This window comes from Hordeum vulgare, chromosome 2H (assembly GCF_904849725.1).
Source record: "Hordeum vulgare subsp. vulgare chromosome 2H, MorexV3_pseudomolecules_assembly, whole genome shotgun sequence".
Taxonomy (NCBI): Eukaryota; Viridiplantae; Streptophyta; class Magnoliopsida; order Poales; family Poaceae; genus Hordeum; species Hordeum vulgare.
The window spans coordinates 151,416,275-151,443,210 of NC_058519.1; the positions used below are offsets into that span (position 1 = coordinate 151,416,275).

General features: G+C 45.6%; 1 protein-coding gene across 1 annotated transcript; it reads left to right on the forward strand.

Moving 5' to 3' along the window:
- Positions 1-23,500: 23,500 nt before the first annotated feature.
- LOC123425621 (pre-mRNA-splicing factor 18) lies at positions 23,501-26,884 on the forward strand. Its single transcript, XM_045109313.1, has 2 exons — positions 23,501-24,557; positions 26,279-26,884. Exons 1-2 carry the CDS (start codon positions 23,670-23,672, stop codon positions 26,684-26,686), a joined length of 1,296 nt encoding a protein of 431 aa, XP_044965248.1. The 5' UTR covers positions 23,501-23,669; the 3' UTR covers positions 26,687-26,884.
- The last annotated feature ends 52 nt before the right edge of the window (positions 26,885-26,936 follow it).

Sequence of the window (26,936 nt, forward strand, 5' to 3'; positions counted from 1 at the left end):
TAGCAGCGAAGTCATTCTTATCGTATCTTCTATTCTTAGGTTGTGGGTTATCAAGATCAACAGTAGGTTCAATCTCCACATCCTTATAATTTCTAGGTTGAGCATCTTCATGAACATCACTATTGATATTATCATTAGGCTCATGTTCATCACCACATTGTGTTTCCGCATCAGAGACAGAGACATCGTTTGGACTCTCAGGGGTAGCAGCAACAGGGTTGCTACCGTGCAGGTTCCTATCATCTTTCTTATTCTTTCTAGGATGACTAGGTGCATCAGTGCTAACTCCTTGAGAATCTTGTTCAATTCTCTTCGGATGACCCTCAGGATACAAAGGTTCCTGAGTCATTCTACCGCTTCTAGTGATGACTCTGACGGAATTGTCATTCAACTCATTGAGTAAGTCATTTTGAGCTTTAAGTACTTGTTCTACCTGGGTAGTAACCATAGAGGCATGTTTGCTCAGAAGTTTAAGATCATTCACGTTTCTATCCACACAAGCACTTAAATGACTAAGCATACGAGCATTCTGTTCCAATTGTCTGGTAACATAATCATTGAAACTCTGTTGTTTGGCAACAAAGTTATCAAATTCATCCAGGCATAGGCTAGCAGGTTTATCAAAAGGAATATCACTCTCATCAAACCTACGCAGAGAATTTACTTCAACTACCTGTATCGGGTTATCGAGACCATGGATCTCTTCGATAGGTGGTAGATTTTTGACATCTTTAGATTTAATGCCTTTCTCTCGCATAGATTTCTTGGCCTCTTGCATATCTTCAGGACTGAGGAATAGAATACCTCTTTTCTTCGGAGTTGGAATAGTCCAAGCACTCTCATTGCACAAGATGTTATTCAATAGAATCTCAGCTTGTTCTACAGTTCGTTCCCTAAAAACACAAGCGGCACAACTATCTAGGTGGTCTTTGGAAGCATCGGTAAGTCCATTATAGAAGATATCAAGTATTTCGTTCTTCTCAAGAGGGTGATCAGCCAAAGCATTCAGTAGCTGGATAAGCCTCCCCCAAGCTTGTGGGGGACTCTCTTCTTCAGCTTGAGCAAGTTGTATATTTCCCGCAAGGCAGCTTGCTTCTTATGGGCAGGGAAATATTTTTCAGAGAAGTAGTAGACCATATCCTGGGGGCTACGCACCCAACCAGGAGCAAGAGAAGTGAACCAGGTCTTAGCATCATCCTTTAGCGAGAAAGGAAACAACTTCAGCATGTAGTAGTGACGGATCTTTTCCTCACTAGTGAATAGGGTGGCTATATCGTGGAGTTTGGTAAGATGGCTACAACCGTTTCAGACTCATAACCGTGAAAAGGATCAGTTTCGACCAGAGTGATTAACTCAGGGTCGACAGAGAATTCATAATCCTTATCGGTCACAAAGATAGGCGAAGTGGCAAACTTCGGGTCGTATTTCATCCTAGCGTTCAGAGATTTTTCTTTCCACTTGCGCAGTAATTTTCAACATCATAGCTATCCTTACACACAAGAAAATCCTCAGCTATCTCTCCCTCCATAACATAGCGTGTATCAGGCATAACTGGCATAGTATCATGTTCTACTTCAATAGTATCAACAGTTTCAGAAGTATCGTCACATCTAGCACCAACTCTAGCAATTTGTGCATCAAGGAATGCACCTAGTGGCAAAGCAGTATCAGGTATAGCATCATCAGGCATAGTATCAAGCATAACATCATCAGGGATAGTATCAAGCATAGCATCATCAGGCATAGTATCAAGCATAGCATCATCATAAGCATCATGGGCAGCAGAAGTAGCATCATCAAGCACAGGCGACATATCAAGATTTCTAGCAGGAGGCGAAGTCGCAAACATACTCATAACTGAAGGTGAATCAAGTGCAGAGCTAGATGGCAATTCCTTACCACTCCTCGTAGTGGAAGGCAAGATTTTAGTTCTTGGATCTTTCAGATTCCTCATAGTTATCAGCAGACGTCAATCCCAAGTGACTCAGAGAATATAGCTGTGCTTCCCCGGAAACGGCGCCAGAAAAAGGTCTTGATAACCCACAAGTGTAGGGGATCGCAACAGTTTTTGAGGGTAGAGTATTCAACCCAAATTTATTGATTCGACTCAAGGGTAAGCGAAAGAATATTCTCTAGTATTAGCAGCTGAGTTTGTCAGATTCAACCACACCTGAAAGATTAGTGTCTGCAAGCAAAGTATCAGTAGCAAAGTAGTATGATAGCAACGTTGTCAGAAAAGATCTGTTGACGGCAGACTATTCCTAACTGTTGTATCAATGGCGCCAGTAAGTTGCACGTGGACGGGGAACTATTCTTCCCCGGCAACGGTGCCGGAAAAGGATCTTGCAAAAAGTAACAACGGAGTAGCAAGGAACAGCAGTAGCAGCAGCAGCAAAGTAACAGCAGTACCAACAGTAGTAGCAAAGTGCCCCAATCCCTTTTGTAGCAAGGGACAAGCCTAGACTAAGTAACGTAGCAAGGACCAGTCGTAAAAGACACGTAGGCAGTGGATCGGTGACGGATGAGTATGACGAATGTGATTCATCATGTAACAGCTATAACATGGAGAGATATGTAACTAGCTCCCGTTCGTCAATCTAATGTAGGCATGTATTCCGTATGTAGTCATACGTGCTTAGGGAAAAAACTTGCATGGCATCTATTTTCCATCCCTCCCATGGCAGCGGGGTCCTAATGGAAACTACGGGATAGTAAGGTTCTCCTTTTAATAAAGAACCGGAGCAACGCATTAACACTTGGTGAATACATCAACTCCTCATACTATGGTCATCTCCGGGAGTGGTTCCGGCTAATGTCACTCCGGGGTTGCCGGGTCATAACACATAGTAGGTGACTACAACTTGCAAGATAGGAGCTAAAACACAGATATATTGGCGACAACATAATAGGTTCAGATCTGAAATCATGGCACTCGGGCCCTAGTGACAAGCATTAAGCATAGCCAAGTAGTAGCAACATCAATGTAGAACATAGTGGATACTAGGGATCAATCCCCGTCAAAACTAACTCTATTACATGATAGATCTCATCCAACTCATCACCGTCCAGCAAGCCTACGATGAGATTACTCATGAACGATGAAGAGCATCATGGAATTGTCGATGGAGGAAGGTTGATGATGACGATGGCGACGATTTCCCCTCTCCGGAGCCCCGAACGGATTCCAGATCTGCCCTCCAGATGAAGAACAGGAGGTGGCGGCGCCTCCGTATCGTAAAACACGATGAAACCTTCTCCCTGATTTTTTTTCCGGGCGAGACGGAAGATATAGAGCTGAGTTTGGGGGCGGTGGTGCCACGTGGGCCCCACAAGCCCTCACGGCGTGGCCTAGGGGAGTGGCTGCGGCCCACGGGCTTGTGGCCCACTGGCACGCCCCCTCCTGTGGATCTTTGCGCAGGTATTTTTCTTTTATTCCAGAAAAAATCTCCGTAAATTTTTAGGACATTCCGAGAACTTTTATTTCTGCACAAAAACAACACCATGGCAATTTTGCGGAAAACAGCGTCAGTCCGGGTTAGTTCCATTCAAATCATGCAAATTAGAATCCAAAACAAGGGCAAAAGAGTTCGGAAAAGTAGATACGACGGAGACGTATCAGATCCCGTGACTCACACTTGAGTCACATTGCTTGCAAGGCTTATATGTGATGTTGGATTACCGAGTGGGCCCCGAGGTACCTCTCCGTCACACGGAGTGACAAATCCCAATCTTGATCCATGCTAACTCAACGGACACCTTCGGAGATACGTGTAGAGCACCTTTATAGTCACCTAGTTACGTTGTGACGTTTGATACACACAAGGTATTCCTCCGTATCAGTCCGTTACATGATCTCATGGTCATAGGAATGAATACTTGACACACAGAAAATAATAGCAATAAAATGACGTGATCACATGCTACGTTCATAGGTTGGGTCTTGTCCATCACATGATTCTCCTAATGATGTGATCCCGTTATAAAGTGACAACACTTGTCTATGGTCAGGAAACCTTGACCATCTTTGATCAACAAGCTAGTCAACTAGAGGCTTACTAGGGACAGTGTTTTGTCTATGTGTACACACATGTATTTGTGTTTCGAATCAATACAATTACAGCATGGATAATAAACGATTATCATGAACAAAGAAATATAATAATAACTAATTTTGTTATTGCCTCTAGGGCATATTTCCAACATAGACTACTTGTCAAGATAAAAATTCTAGCCTAACCCAATTTCAAGGAAGGCAGAAATTTAGTACTTCCAACAAGTCTAGTACACCCTACACATGCTAGTAAACATATATGGCAGCGGAAAAGTAAAAACTTTGCACATGTAAAGGAGTAGAGTTTAGGAGATCAAACGCAAAGAGGTTGACACAACAATTTTTGGCATGGTTCCGATATGTGGCGTTATCGTACGTCCATGTTAGTGGAGACCTCAACCCACGCAGGGTAATGGTTGCGAGAGTCCAGGAGGGCTCCACCCACAAGGGGTCCACTAAGAAGTGGCCTTGTCTATCCCACCATGGCTTTCGCCCACGTAGGACTAGCCTCACTCATGGTAGATCTTCACAAGGTAGGTGATCACCTTGCCCTTACAAACATCTTGGTTCAACTCTAGAACACGAAGTAGGAGGCTCCCAAGCGGTACTTAACCAATCTAGGAGGCACCACCCTCCAAAAGGCAATAGATGTGGTAGATCAATGAACTCCTTCTTCTTGTGCTTCTAAATATAGTTTCCTCAACACAAATCACTCTCTCACAGAATTGGCATGGGTAGGAGAGATTGATTTGGTTGAAAGCAGTTTGGAGAGGCTAGAGATCTCAAATGATTGGATTGGAATATCTTGGTCTCAACACATGAGTAGGTGGTTCTCTCTCAGAAAATGGATCTGGAAATGAAGTGTGTGTTCTGAGTGCTTCTCCCACGAATGAGAGGGTGGGTGAAGGGGTATATATAGCCAACACACAAAATCCAACCATTACACCTAAAGTGGAAAACTCGATGACACCGAAGTCATAAACTTGGTGGTACCGACTCACACAAAAGACATCAACTTTTGAATCTCGGTGGGACCGATATACACAACTCGGTGCCACCGAAAAGGTGGCTAATAGTCAAATCACACAACTCGGTGACACCGATACTCAAACTCAGAAATCCTGACTTTGTGTACTGAGGCAACAGAAAGTTGGTCACCCTCAACTCAGTAGCACCAATATGGTTTCGGTTGCACCAATTTGGTGGGAATGGCTAGGGTTCTGTGTGAGGTCAAACTCGGTGGGGCCGTAATGGGAAAGTTGGTGGCACCAAATTTGAGTATGTGGAATTGGACAGAATGGTTATGTGGGAAAAATTACTGAGTATTTTGGTGGCTAACTTTGAGCACTTGAGCAACCAGTTTATTTTAATACCTCACCCCCTTTTAATAGTACTAAATTTCCTATGATCTAAAAAGTGATTTCTCACAAATATAAAATGAAGATTATTCTAGCCTGAAGCTTGCGCCAATCCTATTCCTTTCTTGCATCAAGGGGCATCTCCACATAAGCCTTTAGCCAATGCTCTCCATGGACTATTCCTGAAACATCTAGGTAAAAGTGTTAGTCCAAGAGACAATATATGTTGTCATGAATTATCAAAACCACCATGGGAGCATATTGTGCTTTCATGTGCCCTATTAACAACAATGAATCCCATCAATTACGGTAAGCATAATCGGGCCAGGCCCATGTTCATGGAGGTATTTATAGTATCGGCCTGGTCCTTGTGGAAGGACAGAAACAACTTAATTTTTAAATGCATAGCACCTTCCCGCGCATCCTCGTCGAGGATGTATTGACCCAAGTGTGTAGCTTACCATATATGGAACCTTCACTATGTGGGTCCAACTTGTCATTGACATGAGTTTAATGCATGTGTTATTTCATGTCACCTTGTTTTGTTATTCCTTTGCATGCATGCATTTCTTCCATCCCATGCCTATTGTGTTTGATGCCTTGTGATCTTATGTGATGGTGTGAAGACATGTGGTGTGATGTGTTGATGCTATGTATGAAGTGGGTGTTGCTTGAGTAGGTAGCTATGTGCTTCCAACTAGATTTTAAAACCTTCCCTCTCTCTTTTATACCAAGGTCAAGTTTCACTTGTTCCTTCCCTATTTCAAAAATGTCCTTGATGTAGCTTGTATTGAGGTGAGTGTGACTAAGTGAAGTTGTTGTTTTGAACTTTGTTTGAGAGGTGCTATATATTCACAAAACAGTGGTATAAATACTCTTTTGTAAATATTTGCTTGCTCCTAAAATCCTTTTCTATTTTTATTAAATAGGTCATACTTTCTTATGACCAAGGGTATTTTTACTTTTATTTTTGGTGCCATAGGTTTTCCTGGGAGTAATTTGTTTCCTGATGTTGGTTTCAAATAGAGAACCCCCCCCCCCAGGAATTATTTGCCTTTATCTGTCCCCAGCCTTGGGCCACTTTCCCCTCCCATGGCCCAACACCCTCTCTATCTGGCGCATCAGCCCACCTTGCGCGTCCCTTCTCCTTTCTCTAACGTTGTCCCCCCCCTCTCACTTTCCGTCAGACAATAGAGAGAGAGCGAGTCGTCGTGAGGGCTCACGAACGTCGAGGCCCCCATATAGCCTCGGCGTGCGTGCCCCCTTCCCTAGGGTTCCTCATTTCCCCTCCTTGCGCCGCCACTCCTTCTCCCATCTCTCTTCCTTCCCCCAAAGTAAGTTCTGTAGCATCTAGCAGAGAGAGAGAGAGAAGTGCCCCACCATCGTCTACCGTGCTCCCGCCGTCTCCGGCATCGACCACCATGTCCAGGGGCTCCGGGAAGGACCCCGCGCTCCATTCCTGCCGTTGTTCAGGTCGGGGAGCGACCACAGCGACAGGCAGGAGCTCGTCTACGGAGTGCACTCGGCGATCTTCTACCCCTGCGTCGGATCTGCTTCAGGCATTATCAGGGCATCCTCGTCGTCTCCAAGCACCTCCTTCTTCCCGATCGGCGTCCCCTTCTCCTTACCCTAGGTGAGCTAGCTCTCCTCCTCCCTTCCCTCTCGTTGGATCGGCCTAGGGCTCATCGCCATACCGCTGTCCCGAGAGGAGTTCGGCATGTGTGCATGTGTGATGTGTGTTTTCTGTGTTGTGCTCGGGATCGTCGTGGCTCAAGGCATCCCTCACAGCGCAGTGGTAGCTGTAGTAGATCTCCCCCTCACGTAGTAGTAGCAGTAGCAAGGCCATGCTCCGGTGATGTTCTCTACCACCGGCGTCTCTGTGTTCAGAGTAGAGCATCTCGTGCTCGTGGTAGATCACCTAGTAGTACCCCTCTATTTTGTCAAGTCTCGAAGAGTAGCCCAATGGTTTGTATGTTGGGGTAGTTGCAAGTGGTTGTGGGTTCGAGTCCCAGCTTTGCCCCCTTTTTAATTCATGTTTTCGACACAGTAGCAAGATGTGGGTTCGGTAGGAGTTACCTTGTTTGGCTCCCCTTCTCTGTTGAGCTAGTGCCTGTTAATAGAGTGGTGGCTTGTCTGTTGGTGGATCAAGGGCTCTAGGGTCCGATCCCCCCCCCCCAAGACCTTTTATATTTTTGTTGCATTCTTTTATGTTTTTGCATTGTATGCTTGCATAGATGTAAGTGGGCTGTTAGGTCTTCCTGTGGGTATTTTTGCTTGCCTCCATCAGCATGTGTTGCTAGTATTTGCTAGCCTGGTAGTTGTATAAGCATGTGTAGGATGAGTGCATATATGCATTTGTTAGTTTCATGTGTGTGGTAGTTATGATGGTGTAGGCCTTGTGGCATGTCTAGTTGGTGTTTGTGCATGTGCAGACGTTGTGTACAAGTGTAGGATTGAGCTAGTATTTGCATGTGTAGATGCATATCATGATATATATATATATATGTGTGTGTCTGGGGTGTGTCCATGTGCATGGTGATGAACTCATGCACCATGTTGTGATGTGTATGTGTGTGTGTGGGTTCCCCCCCCCCACACACACACATACCTTGTGTGTGTGCAAGTATGTGAGTGTGTGTGTTTGTGTTTCACACATGCCCAAGGCATGATGTGCCTTGGGGAGCACATGAGCAAGTTACATGTGTAGGTGTAGGAATGCCTTTGTGAGTGTAAGCTAGGGCGTGAGTGTTATTTGCATGTGTAGGTGCTTGATGGAGTGGTGCTTGATGCTTGTGGTGTGTGGTGGTGTGCTAAGGCACATGAGAATGAGGTCTACCCCTCATGTGCACCAATGTAGTGTTGTTAGAGTACAAGTGGATGTGTAGGTGTTGTTCTAGTGAATAGCACATGTGATGATGCACTATTCACTATATGAGATTCCATGTAGATTTTCTTTTCTAGTTTGTGCCCATTTGTTCTATGCAAGTGCCTATGTATTATATATGTTTTTGGGGTAGAATCATCCCAGGAATCCATTGGTGAAGTCAGTTTTGCCTTTGGAACACTTTCTGGGAATTTCATATTTCAGATTTGTTCTGTGTTTGGAGTTTGGTTCCATGAGATGTGGTGAGCCCAAGGGGTTGGTTCCTTGTTGTGGCATTAGAGGGTGATCCCCTCTATGGCATGTTGGTTTTGTTTCATGATTAGTAATTCATATGTGCAAGTTGTGCCTAGTCAAAGTAGGCATGTGGCTGTGAATTCCAGTTTAGTGAAAATCTGTGATTTTCACTAAGTCTCAGAATATGCTTATATTTTCTTCTCCTGTTGTTGTGCTTGTAGAGGTCCATGTGTTGTGAATCAGCCTTTGCTATCAACTGGAAAGTTGTAGCTTTTGTGTTTGTCAAGCTCCTTGTAAGTTTTCATTCCATTTGGAGTCCTGTAGATATTGTTTTGGGTGCTGTCAAAATGCTTAACAACATAAACAACTAGTGAGAATCTGGAATTTTCACTAAGTCCGTGAAAACTGATATTTTTGGCCAAGTTAGCAGCTGTGTAACTTTCCGTGTGAAACACCTTTGCATTATCTTTTTGCTTGTGCTTGTAGTACTCTTGGATAGCTTCTTCCACATATTTTATTTGGCATATTTGGGTGGTTGTAGATGCTTTGCATGTAGCCCTCAAACTACTATGATGCTGTTTATGGCAGATGGTATAGTTTTGATGTTTTGATATTTGTGAGAGCATAGATGATGGTGTGGTGATATTCCTTGAACCACCCCATCCATGTTGGTTTGTTTTATGTCTTGGCAACCTAGGAATACCAGAAGTATGCATTGGTGTGTGTTGAGATGGATTTGACACGTAGGACTCTATTTCTTGTTTCGTTGTTTCCCGTTGATCCGTAGCTCCGTTTGTAACGTTCTTTATATGGTTTTGTATCGTTTTCGCGTGAAGCATCTGTTAATGTCATCCTCATGCATGTCAAGATAGCTTAGAGTACACTTCTGTCCAGGAACTTGTATTTACTTCTCATGCATGTGCTTGTTGCATCTTGAGGTGTTGTTGTTCATTGCATGCTATTTTTATGTTGGGTAGCACCGGGATCGGAGAACGAGTACGTGGATCCGGGAGAGTACGTGCAGGACGAACAAGAGCAGTTCCAAGCTGAGGATATCACAAGCAAGATGATATGACATTGATTCCATCTCTAGACTTGTTATGCTAGATTATGTTTCTTCGTCATATGCTCGCTGCCTACCACTGAAATAATTGCCTCCTGATATTGCCATGAAACCCAAACACTTATCCCTTCCTAGCAAATCTTGAATGGCCAAGTAGGATTTGCTCAGCTACTAATGTTAGCATTGCTAGTTGCAGGTGCAATTGTCTCATGTGATAACATGAGTTTGATATCATTATATTAATATGTTATTTAATTAATGGGCCTATATACTTGGTAAATAACGGAAGGCCTAGCCTTTTGCCGAGTGCTTTGTTCCGTTATTGCCGCCATATTTACCGGCTACCGGTGTTTGATTCCATAACCGATCGCTCCTAACACGTTCTGGGTTGTTATGGGGACCCCCTTGATAAATCGCATAGTGTTAAGACATGTCCGGCAGGACCCAACCTTGGTGTTAATTTTCTAATCACTTAATAATAATCTGCATAGGGAATGGCCTCCCCGAGGAATTTAATGAACAACCCAGGCCAGTGCTCCTCATGAGTGTTGGTCCAAACTAGAGCACTGTGCGGGGCCAACTCAGGGCAACTTGAGAGATTTCTATCAGGCCACTGTACGCTTCGCTCATCTGTCGTGTCCTGAGACTGAGATACGCGACTCTTATCGGGGTCGTCGACACGATAGGAGGTCCTGCTAGTCTTGTCTTACCTTAGCGATATATCTTGCGTATAGGAATCCTCGTGAAGCTTTGGTTGTCCCCAGAGTTGAGGTTTTCCTCTAAGGAATCCGACGAGATCACGGGATTCGTGATAGAGGATTACTTTGCGGCCCGTGACCGTTTGTGATGGACCAGTTCGAGCACCCCTGCAGGGTTTTAATCTTTTGGAAAGCCGTGCCCGCGGTTATGTGGCAACTTGGAATACTTGTTAACATCCGGTTATAGATACCTGAACATAATATAATAAAACTGCCAACTGTGTGCGTAACCGTGACTGTCCCCTTCGAAGACCTCTCTTCGATCGGGAACAAGGTGGGGTTATGATTGACGTAAGTAGGTGTTCAGGATCACTTAGTGATCAGCTAATCACCGATCGCTAGTATAGACCACCTTCAATTCATGTTCTACATAAGTTAGCTACCATACTGCTTAGGATGTTGCAACCTAAACACTCCACCTTCGTTACCTAATAACTTGACTAGTTCTCGCACCGAGGTCATAGATTGCTAAGTCCTCGTGGCTCACAGATTCCTTCAAAACACCAACAGGTACAATTACCCCCGAGACAGGTGATACCGACGGCACGCCGCTGGCGTGGCAGTACGATGAGGAGAACGACCACCTGTACGAAAACTATCCATAAGACTGAGGCGTGCTCGTGATCGTGGGCAAGCATGCGCGGTAGCATAGTCATTTCTCATGTTCTGTAGTCTGTAGCAGAACTACCTTGTTTGTATGGGTGATGTAACTCTGATATATTTATGAGATGGCAGTTGAATCCCTTGTTGTCATTCTACTATTATTATGTATGTGCTATGTTACCGTGCTTGCGAAACGCTTAGATGCGCTTCTTTCCAATTCGGGGCCTCGTTCCTAAATCGGAAAGGACCGCATCTTAGTCGTTACAAGTTGGTAATCAGAGCATTACGACCATAGGAGCCTTTGTGTGATCGTACTTGGCCGATTCGAGTCTAGTAAAATGTTTTTGAGTCTTAGCTATATCGGAGAGTAGGATTCTTTTTTCTCCTGTTCCATGCTCTGGTGAGGTTCCCATCTTAGGAATCCTAATTCTACTCCTCTTCTCGCTAAAAAAACTTTAGGATCACGCGGGTATTTGTGAAATCTATATGATATCGATGTGATGGAGTTCTGTCTGGGTGCCTCCTGTCTGCCTTGATTTCTTCCGGGGAGTTGAGCTCCCTGGGATTCTTGCGCACATCGCCACCATTCAGATTTCTGAGTATCTAAGAACGAAGGATGTTCGTTATTGCTTCAATACTGGTAGTGGCGAGATAACCCCGATGTCCCCAGTACTGGTGCAGATTGTTCGGGAGTACTGCCATACTTTGTATCGCTGTGATCACGAGGGTCTGTTGTAGATGAAGGTCCGAGATTCTGGTTATGTGTTGACGGATGTGATACAGGAGACGGGTTAGTATAGGAGTTGTGTGATATTACTCCTTGTATCCGTGTACCAGATTACATGACCAGATATTTCGGGAATTCATAGGTGGGATATCAAGTAGTAATTTATAGGACAATCTTCCTACAAATGCATGATGTGAGATTGGGATTCGATATTCAGTGGGTGTGTTTGTTCACGGTCGTCTTACAGCATTTCTCATTGTGTCTTAGAGAGTCCTTGTAGCTCGCTACGACTCGGGGATACTTCGTAAGTCGTGTGCACTACCTTGCACAGGATGGCTACTATAAATTCGAGCCCGTGTGATCTTATCCACGAAGATATCGGATGAAATCTCGATCATATGTTTGCTCCGAGCAGTTCTAGCTCATACTTGTTTGCAAGTGGTCTTTATCAGAATTTTGTCGACCGTCACTTTAAGGAAGCATTCTTACTATTTTGTTCGAGTGCAATTGTTAATATTCATGTTCAGATATTCCTGCCATTTTGATTCAGCTATTCAGTCAATTTATTCTCTTGGCTAACGTTTTGTCCGTCTTCAGGATGGCTCCACCAACTCGTCAGAATCCAAGGCGTGAGGATGTGCCGCCACCATCTCCTCCTCCGGAGAATCCTCCTCCTCCGCTGCCTCCTCCTGCAGAGGCTTGGCAAGCGGTGATGGCTGCTACAAATGCAAACACTCAGATGTTGCTACAGTTGTTGCAAGAGAGGGCTAATCAGCAGTAAGGCTATTTCCTGCATGGTGGCAATCAGTTTGCTAATCTGAGTCAGTTCCTGTCGAATCAGCCGAAGACTTTCACTTCCTGTGACCAGCCGTTTGATGCTGAGGATTGGATCTGTGACATGAACAAGCAGTTTGAATGCAGCAATGTTCGTCCTGAGGATTTCGTCAAGTTTGCAACATTCCAGCTGAAGGGGCAAGCATCTATCTGGTGGCAACAGTTGAAGGATTCCAGGGGCGCTAGAGTGATCACTTGGGATGAGTTGTGCCGTGACTTCAGATCCCACTACATTCTGTCCAGCTTCGTGGAGGAAATGCGTGAGAAGTTCAGGCACTTGAAGCAGGGTGGTAACTCCGTGTACAAGTACAACGTCGAGTTCCACGAGCTAGCCCGATACGCCTTGCAGGATATCCCTGATCAGAAGAGCAAGATTTATCAGTTTAGAGGTGGCTTGAAAGAAGATTTGCAGTTAGCTCTTGCTTTGCACGATCCTGAGGAGTTCGATAAGTTCTACAACTTAGCTCTCAGGACAGAGGCGGCTTTGCTCAGGGTGGAGAATTCTAAGAAGCGCTTCAGAGATTCCAGCTCGTCTTCTACTCAGATGGTTCTGAAGCAACAGAAGTTTTGGGTGTCTCCTCCTCCTCCTCGGCACTCGCAGCAGCTCAAGCATTCTGGTGGCCGTGGTTCTTCCCACCCACCCAACCCAGCTTTCCAGGAGAGATTCCAGCAGCAGAAGCAAGGGCCTCCTCAGACATAGTACCGTCAGCCAGCAGATGTTACTTGTCACAAGTGTGGGCAGAAAGGTCACTATGCCAACAAGTGCACTTCTCAGCTCCGTCTGGCGCCTCCTCCTCCAGGCAAACCTCCAAGCAATGATCTCGTGAAGTTCAACCCCAGGTCAGCTCGAGTAAACATGGTGAATGCGGCTGAGGCAGAAAACTCATCAGATGTGATCATGGGTAACCTCCTCGTTAATGATATTCCTGCTAAAGTGTTGTTTGATTCTGGTGCTTCTCATTCGTTCATGTCTAGAATGTTCTTTGCCGAGCATGATTCTGATTCTGAGTATTTGAAGAAGGCATTGTGTGTGGTGTCACCCGGTACTCTTATGAGCGCCAACAAAGTGGTTCGTGATGTCTCTTTCAAGACAGGGAATTATTCTTTTCTGGCGTGTCCTATTGTCTTGGGAAATTCCGACATTGATTTGATCCTTGGTATGGACTGGTTGGCCATGAACAAGGCATCGATTGATTGTGAAGCTAACGAAGTGAAGCTTACCCACTCTTTGGAGGACGTGATTATATTCGCGGCGCGCGATGATACAATCTGTCTGTTCTCTTTGAATGAAAAGGGTGAGACTAATCCTATTTCGCAAGTCCAAGTGGTCTGCGAATATGAAGATGTGTTTCCAGAAGAGCTGCCAGGCATGCCTCCGCATCGAGAAGTGGAATTTGTCATTAAGCTTGAACCAGGTACTGAGCCTGTGTGCAAACGGCCGTACAAACTGGGTCCAGAAGAATTGAAGGAACTTAAGAGGCAACTCGATGAGCAGGAGCGTTTGGGTCTGATCAGACCGAGCTCGTCTCCGTGGTGATGTGGAGTTCTGTTTGTCAAGAAGAAAGATGGCACGGACCGGTTGTGTGTCGATTACCGTCCATTGAACAAGAAGACAATCAGGAACAAATATCCACTTCTGAACATAACTGAGTTGTTCGAACAGTTGAAAGGGGCTAAGATCTTCCCCAAGCTCGATCTTAGAATGGGCTATCATCAAATTCGCATTCGCGAAGAGGATATTCCGAAGACTGCTTTCAGGACTAGTTTTGGCTCGTATGAGTATACGGTCATGTCTTTTGGTCTGGCAAATGCTCCTCCGACATTTTGTCGATTGATGAACTACATATTCTCTCCGTTCAAGAATGAATTTGCCTTGCTTTATCTCAACGATATTCTAGTCTTTTCTGAGACTGAGGACGAACATGAAGAACATCTTAGATTGGTGCTTGATAAGCTGAGGGAGTACAAATTGTATGCCAAGTTTTCCAAGTGTGAGTTCTGGTTGAAAGAAGTCGTCTATCTTGGGAACATTATCTCTGCTGAGGGCATCAAAGTTGATCCGTCCAAGGTGTAGGCCATTGTTGAATGGGAGCCTCCGCAGAATGTGAAGCAGCTTCGAAGCTTTCTCGGGCTCGCAAGATATTGCAGAAGGTTTGTTGAGAACTTCTCCAAGATTGCTAAGCCGCTCTCAAGTCTTCTTCAGAAGGGTGTGAAGTATGCTTGGTCTCCAGAGTGTGAGTTGGCCTTCGACACACTCAAAGAGAAGCTCACCTCTACTCCAGTCTTGGTTCCTCGGGATGATTCCAAGCCTTACCAGGTGTTCTGCGACGCTTCTCTCCAGGGTCTTGGTGCAGTTCTGATGCAAGAGAAGAAAGTGGTTGCGTATACCTCCAGGCAGTTGAAGCCAGCGGAGAAGAATTATCATGTGCATGATCTTGAGCTAGCAGATGTGGTACACGCTCTGATGACTTGGAGACACCTCTTGTTGGAACGAAAGGTTGAAGTTTTCACCGATCACAAGAGTCTCAAGTACATCTTCACTCAACCTAATCTGAATCTCCGGCAAACTCGTTGGGTGGAAATGCTCCAAGATTTTAAGCCGAGTGTTGAGTATACGCCAGGCAAAGCTAATGTCGTGGCAGATGCCTTGAGCAGGAAAGCTTACTGCAACAGTCTCACTCCGAAACCTCTCCAGCCTGACCTTTGTGAGTCTTTCAGAAAGCTCAACCTTCAGTTAGTACCTCAGGGATTTCTTGCAAACCTTCAGATCTCTCGTACCTTGGAAGATCAGGTCCGAGCATCACGGCTTCTTGATGCAATGGTGAAGAAAGTCAAGATTGGCGTGGCAAAGAGTCTTCCCAAATATAAGTGCTTCAGTGTTGATGCCAGAGACACGTTGTTCTTTGAGGATCGTCTTGTCGTTCCGAAAGGTGATCTTAGAAAGGTAATCATGGAAGAAGATCATAACTCCTTTCTCTCAATACATCCAGGAAACTCCAAGATGTATTAGGACTTGAAACAGACCTTCTGGTGGACTCGCATGAAGCGTGAGATTGCTCAGTTCGTAAATGAATGTGATGTATGTCAAAGGGTGAAAGCAGAGCATCAACGTCCAGCAGGTATTTTGCATCCTTTGCCCATTCCCGAGTGGAAGTTCGATCATATTGAGATGGATTTCGTCACCGGGTTTCCGAAGTCCAAGAAGGGTAATGATGCCATCTTCGACATCATCGACTAGTTGAGTAAAGTGGCTCATTTTCTTCCAGTCAAGGAATCCATTTCGGCAGCTCAGCTTGCAGAGTTGCACACTTCCAGGATAGTTTCTTTGCACGGCGTGCCTATGATGATTTCTTCGGATCGCGGAAGTATCTTCACTTCCAAGTTCTGGGACTGTTTTCAGTCTGCGATGGGCACGAAGATACGCTTCACCACAACTTTTCATCCTCATACTAGTGGTCAAGTGGAGCGAGTCAATCAGGTTCTTGAGGATATGCTGAGAGCGTGTGTTATCTCTTTTGGCATGAAGTGGGAGGATTGTCTGCCTTTTGCGGAGTTCTCGTATAACAACAGTTATCAAGCTAGTTCTAGCAAAGCTCCGTTTGAAATTCTCTATGGTAGGAAGTGTCGTACCCCGCTCAACTGGTCCGAGATTGGCGAGTGTCAGATTCTTGGGAATGACTTGATTGAAGAAGGTGAGGAGATGTGTCAGGTCATTCGGAACAATCTCAGAGTAGCTCAGTCCCGTCAGAAGAGCTATTATGATAGCAAGCATCGTGACATGTCTTATGAGCTCGATGACTTCGTCTATCTCATGGTGTCGCCTATGAAGGGTACGCAGCACTTTGGCATCAAAGGCAAGCTTGCGCCTCGTTTCGTTGGTCTGTTCAGAGTTGTTGGCAAGAGAGGCGACCTTGCGTACCAGCTTGAGCTCCCGTCAAACTTTGCAAATGTGCATGATGTGTTCCATGTTTCTCAGCTTCGTAGATGCTTCAAGACCCCCGAGCGCACTGTTCATCTTCAAGACATCGACCTTCAACCTAACGTATCTTATCATGAGCATCCAGTTGTGGTTCTCGAGGCGACTGAGCGCAAGACCCGCAACAAGACTGTCAAATTTCTCAAAGTACAGTGGTCACACCATTACGATAAAGAGGCTACTTGGGAATGCGAGGATCACCTCCGTTCTGAATTTCCGGAGTTCTTTTAGGCGTAGATCTCGGGTCGAGATCTTTTTGTAGTGTGGGAGAGTTTGTAATGCCCCAAGTGTGTAGCTTACCATATATGGAACCTTCTCTATGTGGGTCCAACTTGTCATTGACATGAGTTTAATGCATGTGTTATTTCATGTCACCTTGTTTTGTTATTCCTTTGCATGCATGCATTTCATCCATCCCATGCCTATTGTGTTTGATGCCTTGTGATCTTATGTGATGGTGTGAAGACATGTGGTGTGATGTGTTGATACTATGTATTAAGTGGGTGTTGCTTGAGTAGGTAGCTATGTGCTTCCAACTAGGTTTTAAAACCTTCCATCTCTCTTTTATACCAAGGTCAAGTTTCACTTGTTCCTTCCCTATTTCAAAAATGTTCTTGATGTAGCTTGTATTGAGGTGAGTGTGAGTAAGTGAAGTTGCTGTTTTGAACTTTGTTTTAGAGGTGCTATATATTCACAAAACAGTGGTATAAATACTGTTTTGCAAATATTTTCTTGCTCCTAAAATCCTATTCTATTTTTTATTGAATAGGTCATACTTTCTTATGACCAGGGGTATTTTTACTTTTATTTTTGGTGCCATAGGTTTTCCTGGGAGTTATTTGTTTCCTGATGTTGGTTTTAAATAGAGAACCCCCCCAGGAATTCTTTGCCTTTATCTATCGCCAGCCTTGGGCCACTTTCCCCTCCCGTGGCCCAACTCCCTCTCTATCTGGCGCAACAGCCCACCTTGCGCGTCCCTTCTCCTTTCTCTGACGCCGTTCCCCCCCCCCCCCCCCCCCGCTCTCGCTTTCCGTCAGACAATAGAGAGAGAGCGAGTCGCCGTGAGGGCTCACGAACGTCGAGGCCCCCATATAGCCTCAGCGTGCGTGCCCCCTTCCCTAGGGTTCCTCCTTTCCCCTCCTTGCGCCGCCACTCCTTCTCCCATCTCTCTTCCTTCCCCCAAAGTAAGTTCTGTAGCATCTAGCAGAGAGAGAGAGAAGTGCCCCGCTGTCGTCTACCGTGCTCCCGCCGTCTCCGGCGTCGACCACCATGTCCAGGGGCTCCGGGCAGGACCCCGCGCTCCATTCCTGCCGTTGTTCAGGTCGGGGAGCGACCACAGCGACGGGCAGGAGCTCGTCTACGGAGTGCACTCGGCGATCTTCTACCCCTGCGTCGGATCTGCTTCAGGCATTGTCAGGGCATCCTCGTCATCTCCAGGCGCCTCCTTCTTCCCGATCGGCGCCCCCTTCTCCTTCCCCTAGGTGAGCTAGCTCTCCTCCTCCCTTCCCCCTCGTTGGTTCGGCCTAGGGCTCGTCGTCATACCGCTGTCCCGAGAGGAGTTCGGCATGTGTGCATGTGTGATGTGTGTTTTGTGTGTTGTGCTCAGGCTCTTCGTGGCTCAGGGCATCCCTCGCAGCGTAGTGGTAGCCGTAGTAGATCTCCCCCTCGCGTAGTACTAGCAGTAGCGAGGCCATGCTCCGGTGATGTTCTCTGCCGCCGGCGTCTCTGGGTTCAGAGCAGAGCATCTGGTGCTCGTGGTAGATCACCTAGTAGTACCCCTCTGTTCTGTCAAGTCTCGAAGTGTAGCCGAGTGGTTTGTATGTTGGGTAGTTGCAAGTGGTTGTGGGTTCGAGTCCCAGCTTTGCCCCCTTTTTAATTCATGTTTTCGGCACAGTAGCAAGATGTGGGTTCAATAGGAGTTACCTTGCTTGGCTCCCCTTCTCTGTCGAGCTAGTTCCTGTTAGCAGAGTGGTGGCTTGTCTGTTGGTGGATCAGGGGCTGTGGGTTCGATCACCCCAAGACCTTTTATATTTGTGTTGCATTATTTTCTGTTTTTGCATTGTATGCTTGCATAGATGTAAGTGGGCTATTAGGTCTTCATGTGGGTATTTTTGTTTGCCTCCAACAACATGTGTTGCTAGTATTTGCTAGCCTGGTAGTTGTATAAGCATGTGTAGGATGAGTGCATATATGCATGTGTTAGTTTCATGTGTATGGTAGTTATGATGGTGTAGGCCTTGTGGCATGTCTAGTTGGTCTTTGTGCATGTGCAGACCTTGTGTGCAAGTGTAGGATTGAGCTAGTATTTGCATGTGTAGATGCATATCATGATATATATGTGTGTGGGGTGTGTCCATGTGCATGGTGATGAACTCATGCACCATGTTGTGATCTGTATGTGTGTGTGTGGGTTCCCCCCCCCCACATACCTTGTGTGTGTGCGAGTGTGTGAGTGTGTGTGTTTGTGTTTCACACATGCCGAAGGCATGATGTGCCTTGGAGAGCACATGAGCAAGTTACATGTGTAGGTGTAGGAATGCCTTTGTGAGTGTAAGCTAGGGTGTGAGTGTTATTTGCATGTGTAGGTGCTTGATGGAGTGGTGCTTGATGCTTGTGGTGTGTGGTGGTGTGCTAAGGCACATGAGCATGAGGTCTACCCCTCATGTGTACCAATGTAGTGTTGTTAGAGTACAAGTGGATGTGTAGGTGTTGTTCTAGTGAATAGCACATGTGATGATGCACTATTCACTATATGAGATTCCATGTAGATTTTCTTATCTAGTTTGTGCCCATTTGTTCTATGCAAGTGCCTATGTATTATATATGTTTTTGGGGTAGAATTATCCCAGGAATCCATTGGTGAAGTCAGTTTTGCCTTTGGAACACTTTCTGGGAATGTCATATTTCAGATTTGTTCTATGTTTGGAGCTTGGTTCCTTGAGATGTGGTGAGCCCAAGGGGTTGGTTCCTTGTTGTGGCATTAGAGGGTGACCCCCTCTATGGCATGTTAGTTTTGTTTAATGCTTAGTAATTCATATGTGCAAGTTGTGCCTAGTCAAAGTAGGCATGTGGCTGTGAATTCCAGTTTAGTGAAAATCTGTGATTTTCACTAAGTCTCAGAATATGCTTATATTTTCTTCTCCTGTTGTTGTGCTTGTAGTGGTCCATGTGTTGTGAATCAGCCTTTGATATCAAATAGAAAATTGTAGATTTTGTGTTTTTCTAGCTCCTTGTAAATTTTCGTTCCATTTGGAGTCCTGTAGATATTGTTTTGGGTGCTCTCAAAATGCTTCAGAGCATAAACAACTAGTGAGAATCTGGAATTTTCACTAAGTCCTTGAAAACTGATATTTTTGGCCAAGTTAGAAACTGTGTAACTTTCTGTGTGAAACACCTTTGCATTATATTTTTGCTTGTGCTTGTGGTACTCTTGGATAGCTTGTGCCACATATCTTATTTGGCATATTTGGGTCGCTGTAGGTGCTTTGCATGTAGCCCTCAAACTGCTATGATGCTGTTTATGGCAGATGGTATAGTTTTGATGTTTTGATGTTTGTGAGAGCATAGATGATGGTGTGGTGATATTCCTTGCACCACCCCATCCATGTTGGTTTGTTTTATGTCTTGGCAACCTGGGAATACCAGAAGTATGCATTGGGGTGTGTTGAGATGGATTTGACACGTAGGACTCTATTTCTTGTTTCGTTGTTTCCCGTTGATCCGTAGCTCCGTTTGTAACGTTCTTTATATGGTTTTGTATCGTTTTCGCGTGAAGCATCTGTTCATGTCATCCTCATGCATGTCAAGATATCTTAGAGTACAGTTATGTCCAGGAACTTGTATTTACTTCTCATGGTTGTGCTAATGACTAGAATAGAGATGCATGTTCATTTTCATCTCATGCATCATGTGCTTGTTGCATCTTGAGGTGTTGTTGTTCATTGGATGCTATTTTTATGTTGGGTAGCACCGGGATCGGAGAACGAGTACATGGATCTGGGAGAGTACGTGCAGGACGAACAAGAGCAGTTCCAAGCTGAGGATATCACAGGCAAGATGATATGACCTTGATTCCATGTCTAGACTTGTTATGCTAGATTACCTTTCTTCATCATATGCTCGGTGCCTACCACTGAAATAATTGCCTCCTGATATTGCCATGAAACCCAAACACTTATCCCTTCCTAGCAAATCTTGAATGGCTAAGTAGGCTTTGCTCAGCTACTAATGTTAGCGTTGCTAGTTGCAGGTGCAATTGTCTCATGTGATAACATGAGTTTGATATCATTATATTAATCTTTTATTTAATTAATGAACCTATATACTTGGTAAATAACGGAAGGCCTAGCCTTTTGCCGGGTGCTTTGTTTCGTTATTGCCGCCACAGTTATCGGCTACCGGTGTTTGATTCCATAACTGATCGCTCCTAACACGTTCAGGGTTGTTATGGGGACCCCCTTGATAAATCGCGTAGTGTTAAGACTTGTCCGGCAGGACCCAACCTTGGTGTTAATTTGCTAATCACTGAATAATAATCTGCATAGGGAATGGCCTCCTCGAGGAATTTAATCAACAACCCGGGCCAGTGCTCCTCATGAGTGTTGGTCCAAACTAGAGCACTGTGCGGGGCCAACTCGGGGCAACTTGAGAGATTTCTACCAGGCCACTGTACACGTCGCTCATCTGACGTGTCCTAAGACTGTGATACGCGGCTCTTATCGGGGTCGTCGACACGACGGGAGGTCCTGCTAGTCTTGTCTTACCTTAGCAATATATCTTGCGTATAGGAATCCCGGTGAAGCTTTGGTTCTCCCCAGAGTTGAGGTTTTCCTCTAAGGAATCCGATGAGATCACGAGATTCGTGATAGAGGATTACATGGCGGCCCGTGACCATTTGTGATGGACTAGTTGGAGCACCCCTGCAGGGTTTTAATCTTTCAGAAAGCCGTGCCCGCGGTTATGTGGCAACTTGGAATACTTGTTAATATCCGGTTTATAGATAACTTGAACATAATATAATAACTTGACTAGTTCGGGCACCGAGGTCATAGATTGGTGAGTCCCCGTGGCTCACAGATTCCTTCAAAACACCAACAGGTACAAATACCCCCGAGACAGGTGATCCTGACGGCACGCAGCTGGCGTGGCAGTACGATGAGGAGAACGACCGCCTGTACGTGAACTATCCAGAAGACTGAGGCATGGTCGTGATCGTGGGCAAGCATGCAGGGTAGCATGGTCATTTCTCATGTTCTGTAGTCCGTAGCGGAACTATCTTGTTTGGATGCGTGATGTAACTCTGATATATTTATGAGATGGCAGTTGAATCCCTTGTTTTCATTCTACTATTATTATGTATGTGCTATGTTATCGTGCTTGCAAAACGCTTAGATGCGCTTCTTTCCAATTCGGGGCCTCGTTCCCTAAATCGGAAAGGACCGCATCTTAGTCGTTACAGAGGAGGTCCAAGGAAGACTTTGTCGCGCTGAAACACAGATCCAAAGAGGGTGTGCACGACTTCATCACAACCTTCTCTGCTAATGTGCATTGAGCTCATGAGGTTCTTACTTGGAGTCGTTGCTGCTTTGCTCTAGAGCATGGATAGACTGTACGACCCCCCTTGATTTATCTCTGTAGGATAGTGGTCTTGCTGACTGTTAGATAGGTAGGATGCCTAACCCTCTTCTAACATGTCCATGTAAAATCTGATTATATGCCTTGTGCTCTTTACTATTTTAATATAGAAAGGTTGTAGGAAATTCTCCCATAGTCATTCACAGTTCAAAAAAGCCTATCAATTACTCATAGACAACAAAATAGTTTATTCCCAAGAACCCACAATCAAACAAGCAAACATGACTACCATTAATGAAATAAGAAAATTTATTCATGTGACTACACATGTGTTGTATGTGCATGAATTACTAGTATGTTCAACCTGGCCAAATAGGTCAATTTGGCCCAACCTAGGTTATACAGGCCAGACGCGACACGGCCCTCTTAGGCACGCCAACTACACGAACTGACACACGTGCCTAGCTCCCCAACCCAGGCACGATCCTTTAGTAAACGGGCCAGCCCGAAGGTACGTCAAGTTTGCTCGCCCTCATAGAATTCAACCTATTAAGTTGTTTTGGGTATGTCTTTAGTCTATTGGGTTGTATAATATAAAAAGATAAAAAAATTAAACTGGTCGTGTCGTGGTCGACACTCGTGTCCACCTTACATCCACACATGACCCTAGACGGGCCACATGACGACACAACCCAATTATAAACGTGTCGGGCCACATGCACCATTGACTGGGCACGTGAGCTATGAGCCAACACACCAAGACCAACCCATTTGGCCACGTTTGTTCGTTCAAAGGTATACCTAGGCTTATATCGGGTTGGGCCAGGTAAAAAAATTGATGCTGAAAAATCCAGACCTGAGCCCGGCCCGGCCTAACTGTCGGGCCTAATAAATTAGACCCGAACCCAACCCAAGCCAAGAAAAACCCGACATGACCCGGCTACAACCAAAAACTGCCTTTTCATAAGCCCAAACCCGGCCCGGCCCAACCCTCGGGCTCAGTTTTTAGGCATGAGCCCGGCCCGAAATTTTCATGCCTAGACGTCTGGGCCGGGCTGCACATGTCTAGCAGAGCTGGCCAAACAGGCTGGCACGGCACGGCCCCGCCCAGGCACGTTTATTAGTCGGGTCGTGTCGGGCCGACCCGTGTGCTGTGCCTCCAGGCCCAGACATGACCCGGTTATCAAACAGGCTGGCATGTTGGTCCGATTAACACGCTGTGCCGCATAAACGGGTCGTGCCGTGTCGGCCCGTGCCCAGCCTCCATGCCCAGGCACGGCCTGAGGCGTGCTTCGTGTCGGGCCCGAGCACGATTAACCCGTGTCGTGCCAGACACGCGGGCTGTCGGGCCGGCCCGATTTACCGGGCCCGTTTGGCCAGATCTGATGCCCAGGTCTATTCAAAGGACCAAAACTCAACAAAATCTCTCCGTTTTTTTAGAAAAAAGCAGAATCTCTCTGGTGTGTACCGGAGGCTGAGAGTAGTCGTGGCCGTCGTGTCAGGAGTACTCCCGTGCCAGAAAGCCACACCGGCGCCGCCTCCCAACCTCTGCCTCCATCTCCGTCTCCGGGAAGCGGCGAGGAGCCTTGCGCTGCATCGCCGTCGAGATGGATCTCCTGAGGAGGGAGCTGGAGAAGAAGCGGAAGGCGGCAACGGCCGACTTCGGCGGTAAGAACTTTGTCCGGCGGTCGGAGCTGGAGGAGAAGCAGCTCCAGAAGCGCCGCCAGATCCCCGCCAAGGTTACTTCTGTGCCCGCCCCCAACTCCTCCGCCGCCTCCGACCCTACCAACTCCAACGCCGACCCCGCCCAGGCCGGGGACGGGAACCCTAACCCTAGCTCCTCCGCCGCCGCGGCCTCTGTTCCACCCGCCCTCGCGGGGAAGAAGGCCACGCCGGAGGATACGCTCCACTCCGAGGAGCGCCGCATTGACGAGCTCGTCCTCCCGCGGAACGAAGTCATGCGGCGCCTCCGGGTGCTCCGCGAGCCGGTCACGTTATTTGGGGAGGATGACGCCGACCGCCTTGATCGCCTCAAGCTCGTGCTCAAGTCCGGGGCGATCGACGACATTGACGACCTCGAGATGACAGAGGGGCAGACCAACGATTTCCTCCGTGACATGATTGAGCTCCGCATGAGGCAGAAGGCCGGTCGAGACGCCTATGGCAAGGGCAAGGGCAAGCGTGTAGGTGCTGGTGATGGCGGCGAGGGTGGCGCCCTGGGAGACGATGTGGATGAAGGGGATGGGGATGCCCGGAGGAGTGGGGATGATGCTGATGCAGACAAGGACTCGAAGCGAATGAAGACCAAATTTGAGGAGCTTTGTGACGAAGACAAGATCTTAGTCTTCTTCAAGAGGTTGCTCAATGAGTGGAACCAGGAGCTGGATGATATGACAGAGCTGGAGAAGCGGACGGCAAAGGGGAAGTCAATGTTTGCAACGTTCAAGCAGTGTGCGCGGTATCTCAGTCCACTGTTTGAGTTCTGCAGGAAGAAGGTGAGAATATTTTTGTGTTCTGTCAGCTGGTTGCTTAAATTGTGTGATGTTACTTTTATCCAGTTACGAATTAAAGTAATTGTGCAAGAGTGAGGTGAATTGGAATTTAAAATGTGCTTTCGATAACATGATGTGCCTAAAAAATTCAGAATCACGGGTAAAGTGACAAGTGCTATTGTAGGACTAGAGTTGTATTAGAAATAGGAGATGGCAAAACTTGACATCCGATATAATTTCAAACTTTTGCTCAGGTCCTTTTTAGTTCTTGCATTGCAGCCTCAACAAGTCATAGAGTATTTTGCAAAGGAAAATGATCAAAGAGATGGTCATTGTCATACATATTTTACATATAAATTATGCATGTATACCCGGACCAAAATAATGGTAACCGGAGCAACATCACATAAATAATTTTTTAAGGAAAAGGGACCTACATCTGGCCATCTGTTGAATGTAATGATGGAAGATAGTTATAAATAGTCATCTAATGTTTGTGCTGTAACCTGGCTGTATTTACGTAGTTTCTTATGACCATTTGACTAAAGTCTATCTCACTAAGATCTTATGATTATGTAAAGCGCATTTGCTTGAGATTCAACGAAGCTTATGAACTTCTATGATAGAGTCCATCCTGGTAGTGCCAGAGGATCACTATATATTCTGTACCTTAGGCCAGCTTATAAAGTTGTAATGATATGACTTTTTTATGAAATGTCTTGTATATCCATGACACCTGGTAGGCTGCTTCCTAGTTAGTGTGATGCTAAACTTACATTGATTTTGCACAACATTGTTGCATCTGCTCCTTTATATCCGTTTTATTCTGCCAAGGATCACACAGTTTTGTTATTACTTCTTCACTATAAATCATAATATATCTAGTTAAAAATCCTCTCATTTTTGCAGTATACTTCTTATTAACTAATTGATCCATTATATGTTGGATATGCAAATTAAAAACCATGTACTCTGAGTAGTGTAATGGGCCTTGACTGTATGCTTGGTATTTTCGTGTTGATGTTAATTTCAAATTTAATATAGCTCTTATACGTGTAAAGAGTATATGTACGGCTGGACCAGGAAACACATATAATCAGTCCATCCCTATTGTAGGGAGGGTGCTCTTTTAAAAAATGATGAAAACAATTTCGTTGGAAATTCTTCTAGCCTGGGGCTCAAGTGTTTAGTGTTTACTGTCAACTGGGAGGGTGCTCTTGCCAAAATGATGAAAACAATTTCATTGGAAACTCTTGTAGCCTGGGGCTCAAGTGTTTACTATCAACTGAACTTTCAAGGCCTGACTCAAAACAAACGGTTAACCTATTTTTCAAACCCATTTCAATTTTCGGTTCTTTTTTGTCATTCTTCATCTGTGCATTTTCTGGCATACACTGTGGTTCCTGATTCATTGTTATGTAGGAGTAGCTAGCTACCTGGCCCAGATTTTCTGATTCTAAAAAAAAGGCAGTACTAAGTTGGACTTTCCACATATTCTAGTTCCTGTTTATTGATTCAGCTTCCTCTTAAACTACTTGTTGCTTCTCCATGGATTCACTCTCTCATTAAAGAACATGCTCATGCTGAATTGTGATGCTCACATCTGAATTCTGAAGAATGCTGATGAACTTTGTGTTGTACCTTTCATGCATATGTTATGTTCACCCTCTCCTAACCGCGTACTGCTTGGTATTTCTGACACCAATTATTGCTTCTGTGTTTAGGTTCTTCCTGATGACATCCGTAAAGCATTGCTCTTTATTGTGGACTGCTGCATGAAGCGTGATTATTTGCAAGCAATGGACCAATACATCAAGCTGGCCATTGGGAACGCCCCATGGCCTATTGGAGTCACTATGGTTGGTATCCACGAGCGTTCTGCACGAGAGAAGATTTACACGAACAGTGTGGCTCATATTATGAATGACGAGACCACTCGCAAGTACCTTCAGTCGATCAAGAGGCTTATGACCCTTTGCCAGCGGCGCTATCCTGCTCTGCCCTCCAAATCAGTGGAGTTCAACAGCCTGGCAAATGGGAGTGACTTGCAGGCCCTTCTATCGGAGGAGAAGGATCCGACAAAAGGTCCTTCTGAGGAAAGGCTCCGGCTGATGCCAGCGTCAAAAGAGTGATGCTTCAACCACAAGCTTGGATCACAAATAGAAGTTTGGGGTCTTTGTGTAATGTAAACTAAATGCGACGTTTCCTGTCATGTTTCAATTTTTGTACTGACGCAGAACAACAGAAGAATCATATATGTTGGTCAAATTTTAAAGAAGCTATATGGTTATCTGTGCTCAATAGAACTTACTGCCTGAGGTTTCATGAAATCAGCCTAATTGCTTATAACATCCTGCACAGTTTAACAAAGGTGCTGTCAAA

Coding starts and splice junctions, on each gene's coding strand:
- LOC123425621 (XM_045109313.1), top strand. CDS start 23,670: ATGGATCTCCTGAGGAGGGAGCTGGAGAAGAAGCGGAAGGCGGCAACG. Junction 24,558..26,278: donor TTGAGTTCTGCAGGAAGAAG/GTGAGAATATTT, acceptor TTCTGTGTTTAG/GTTCTTCCTGATGACATCCG.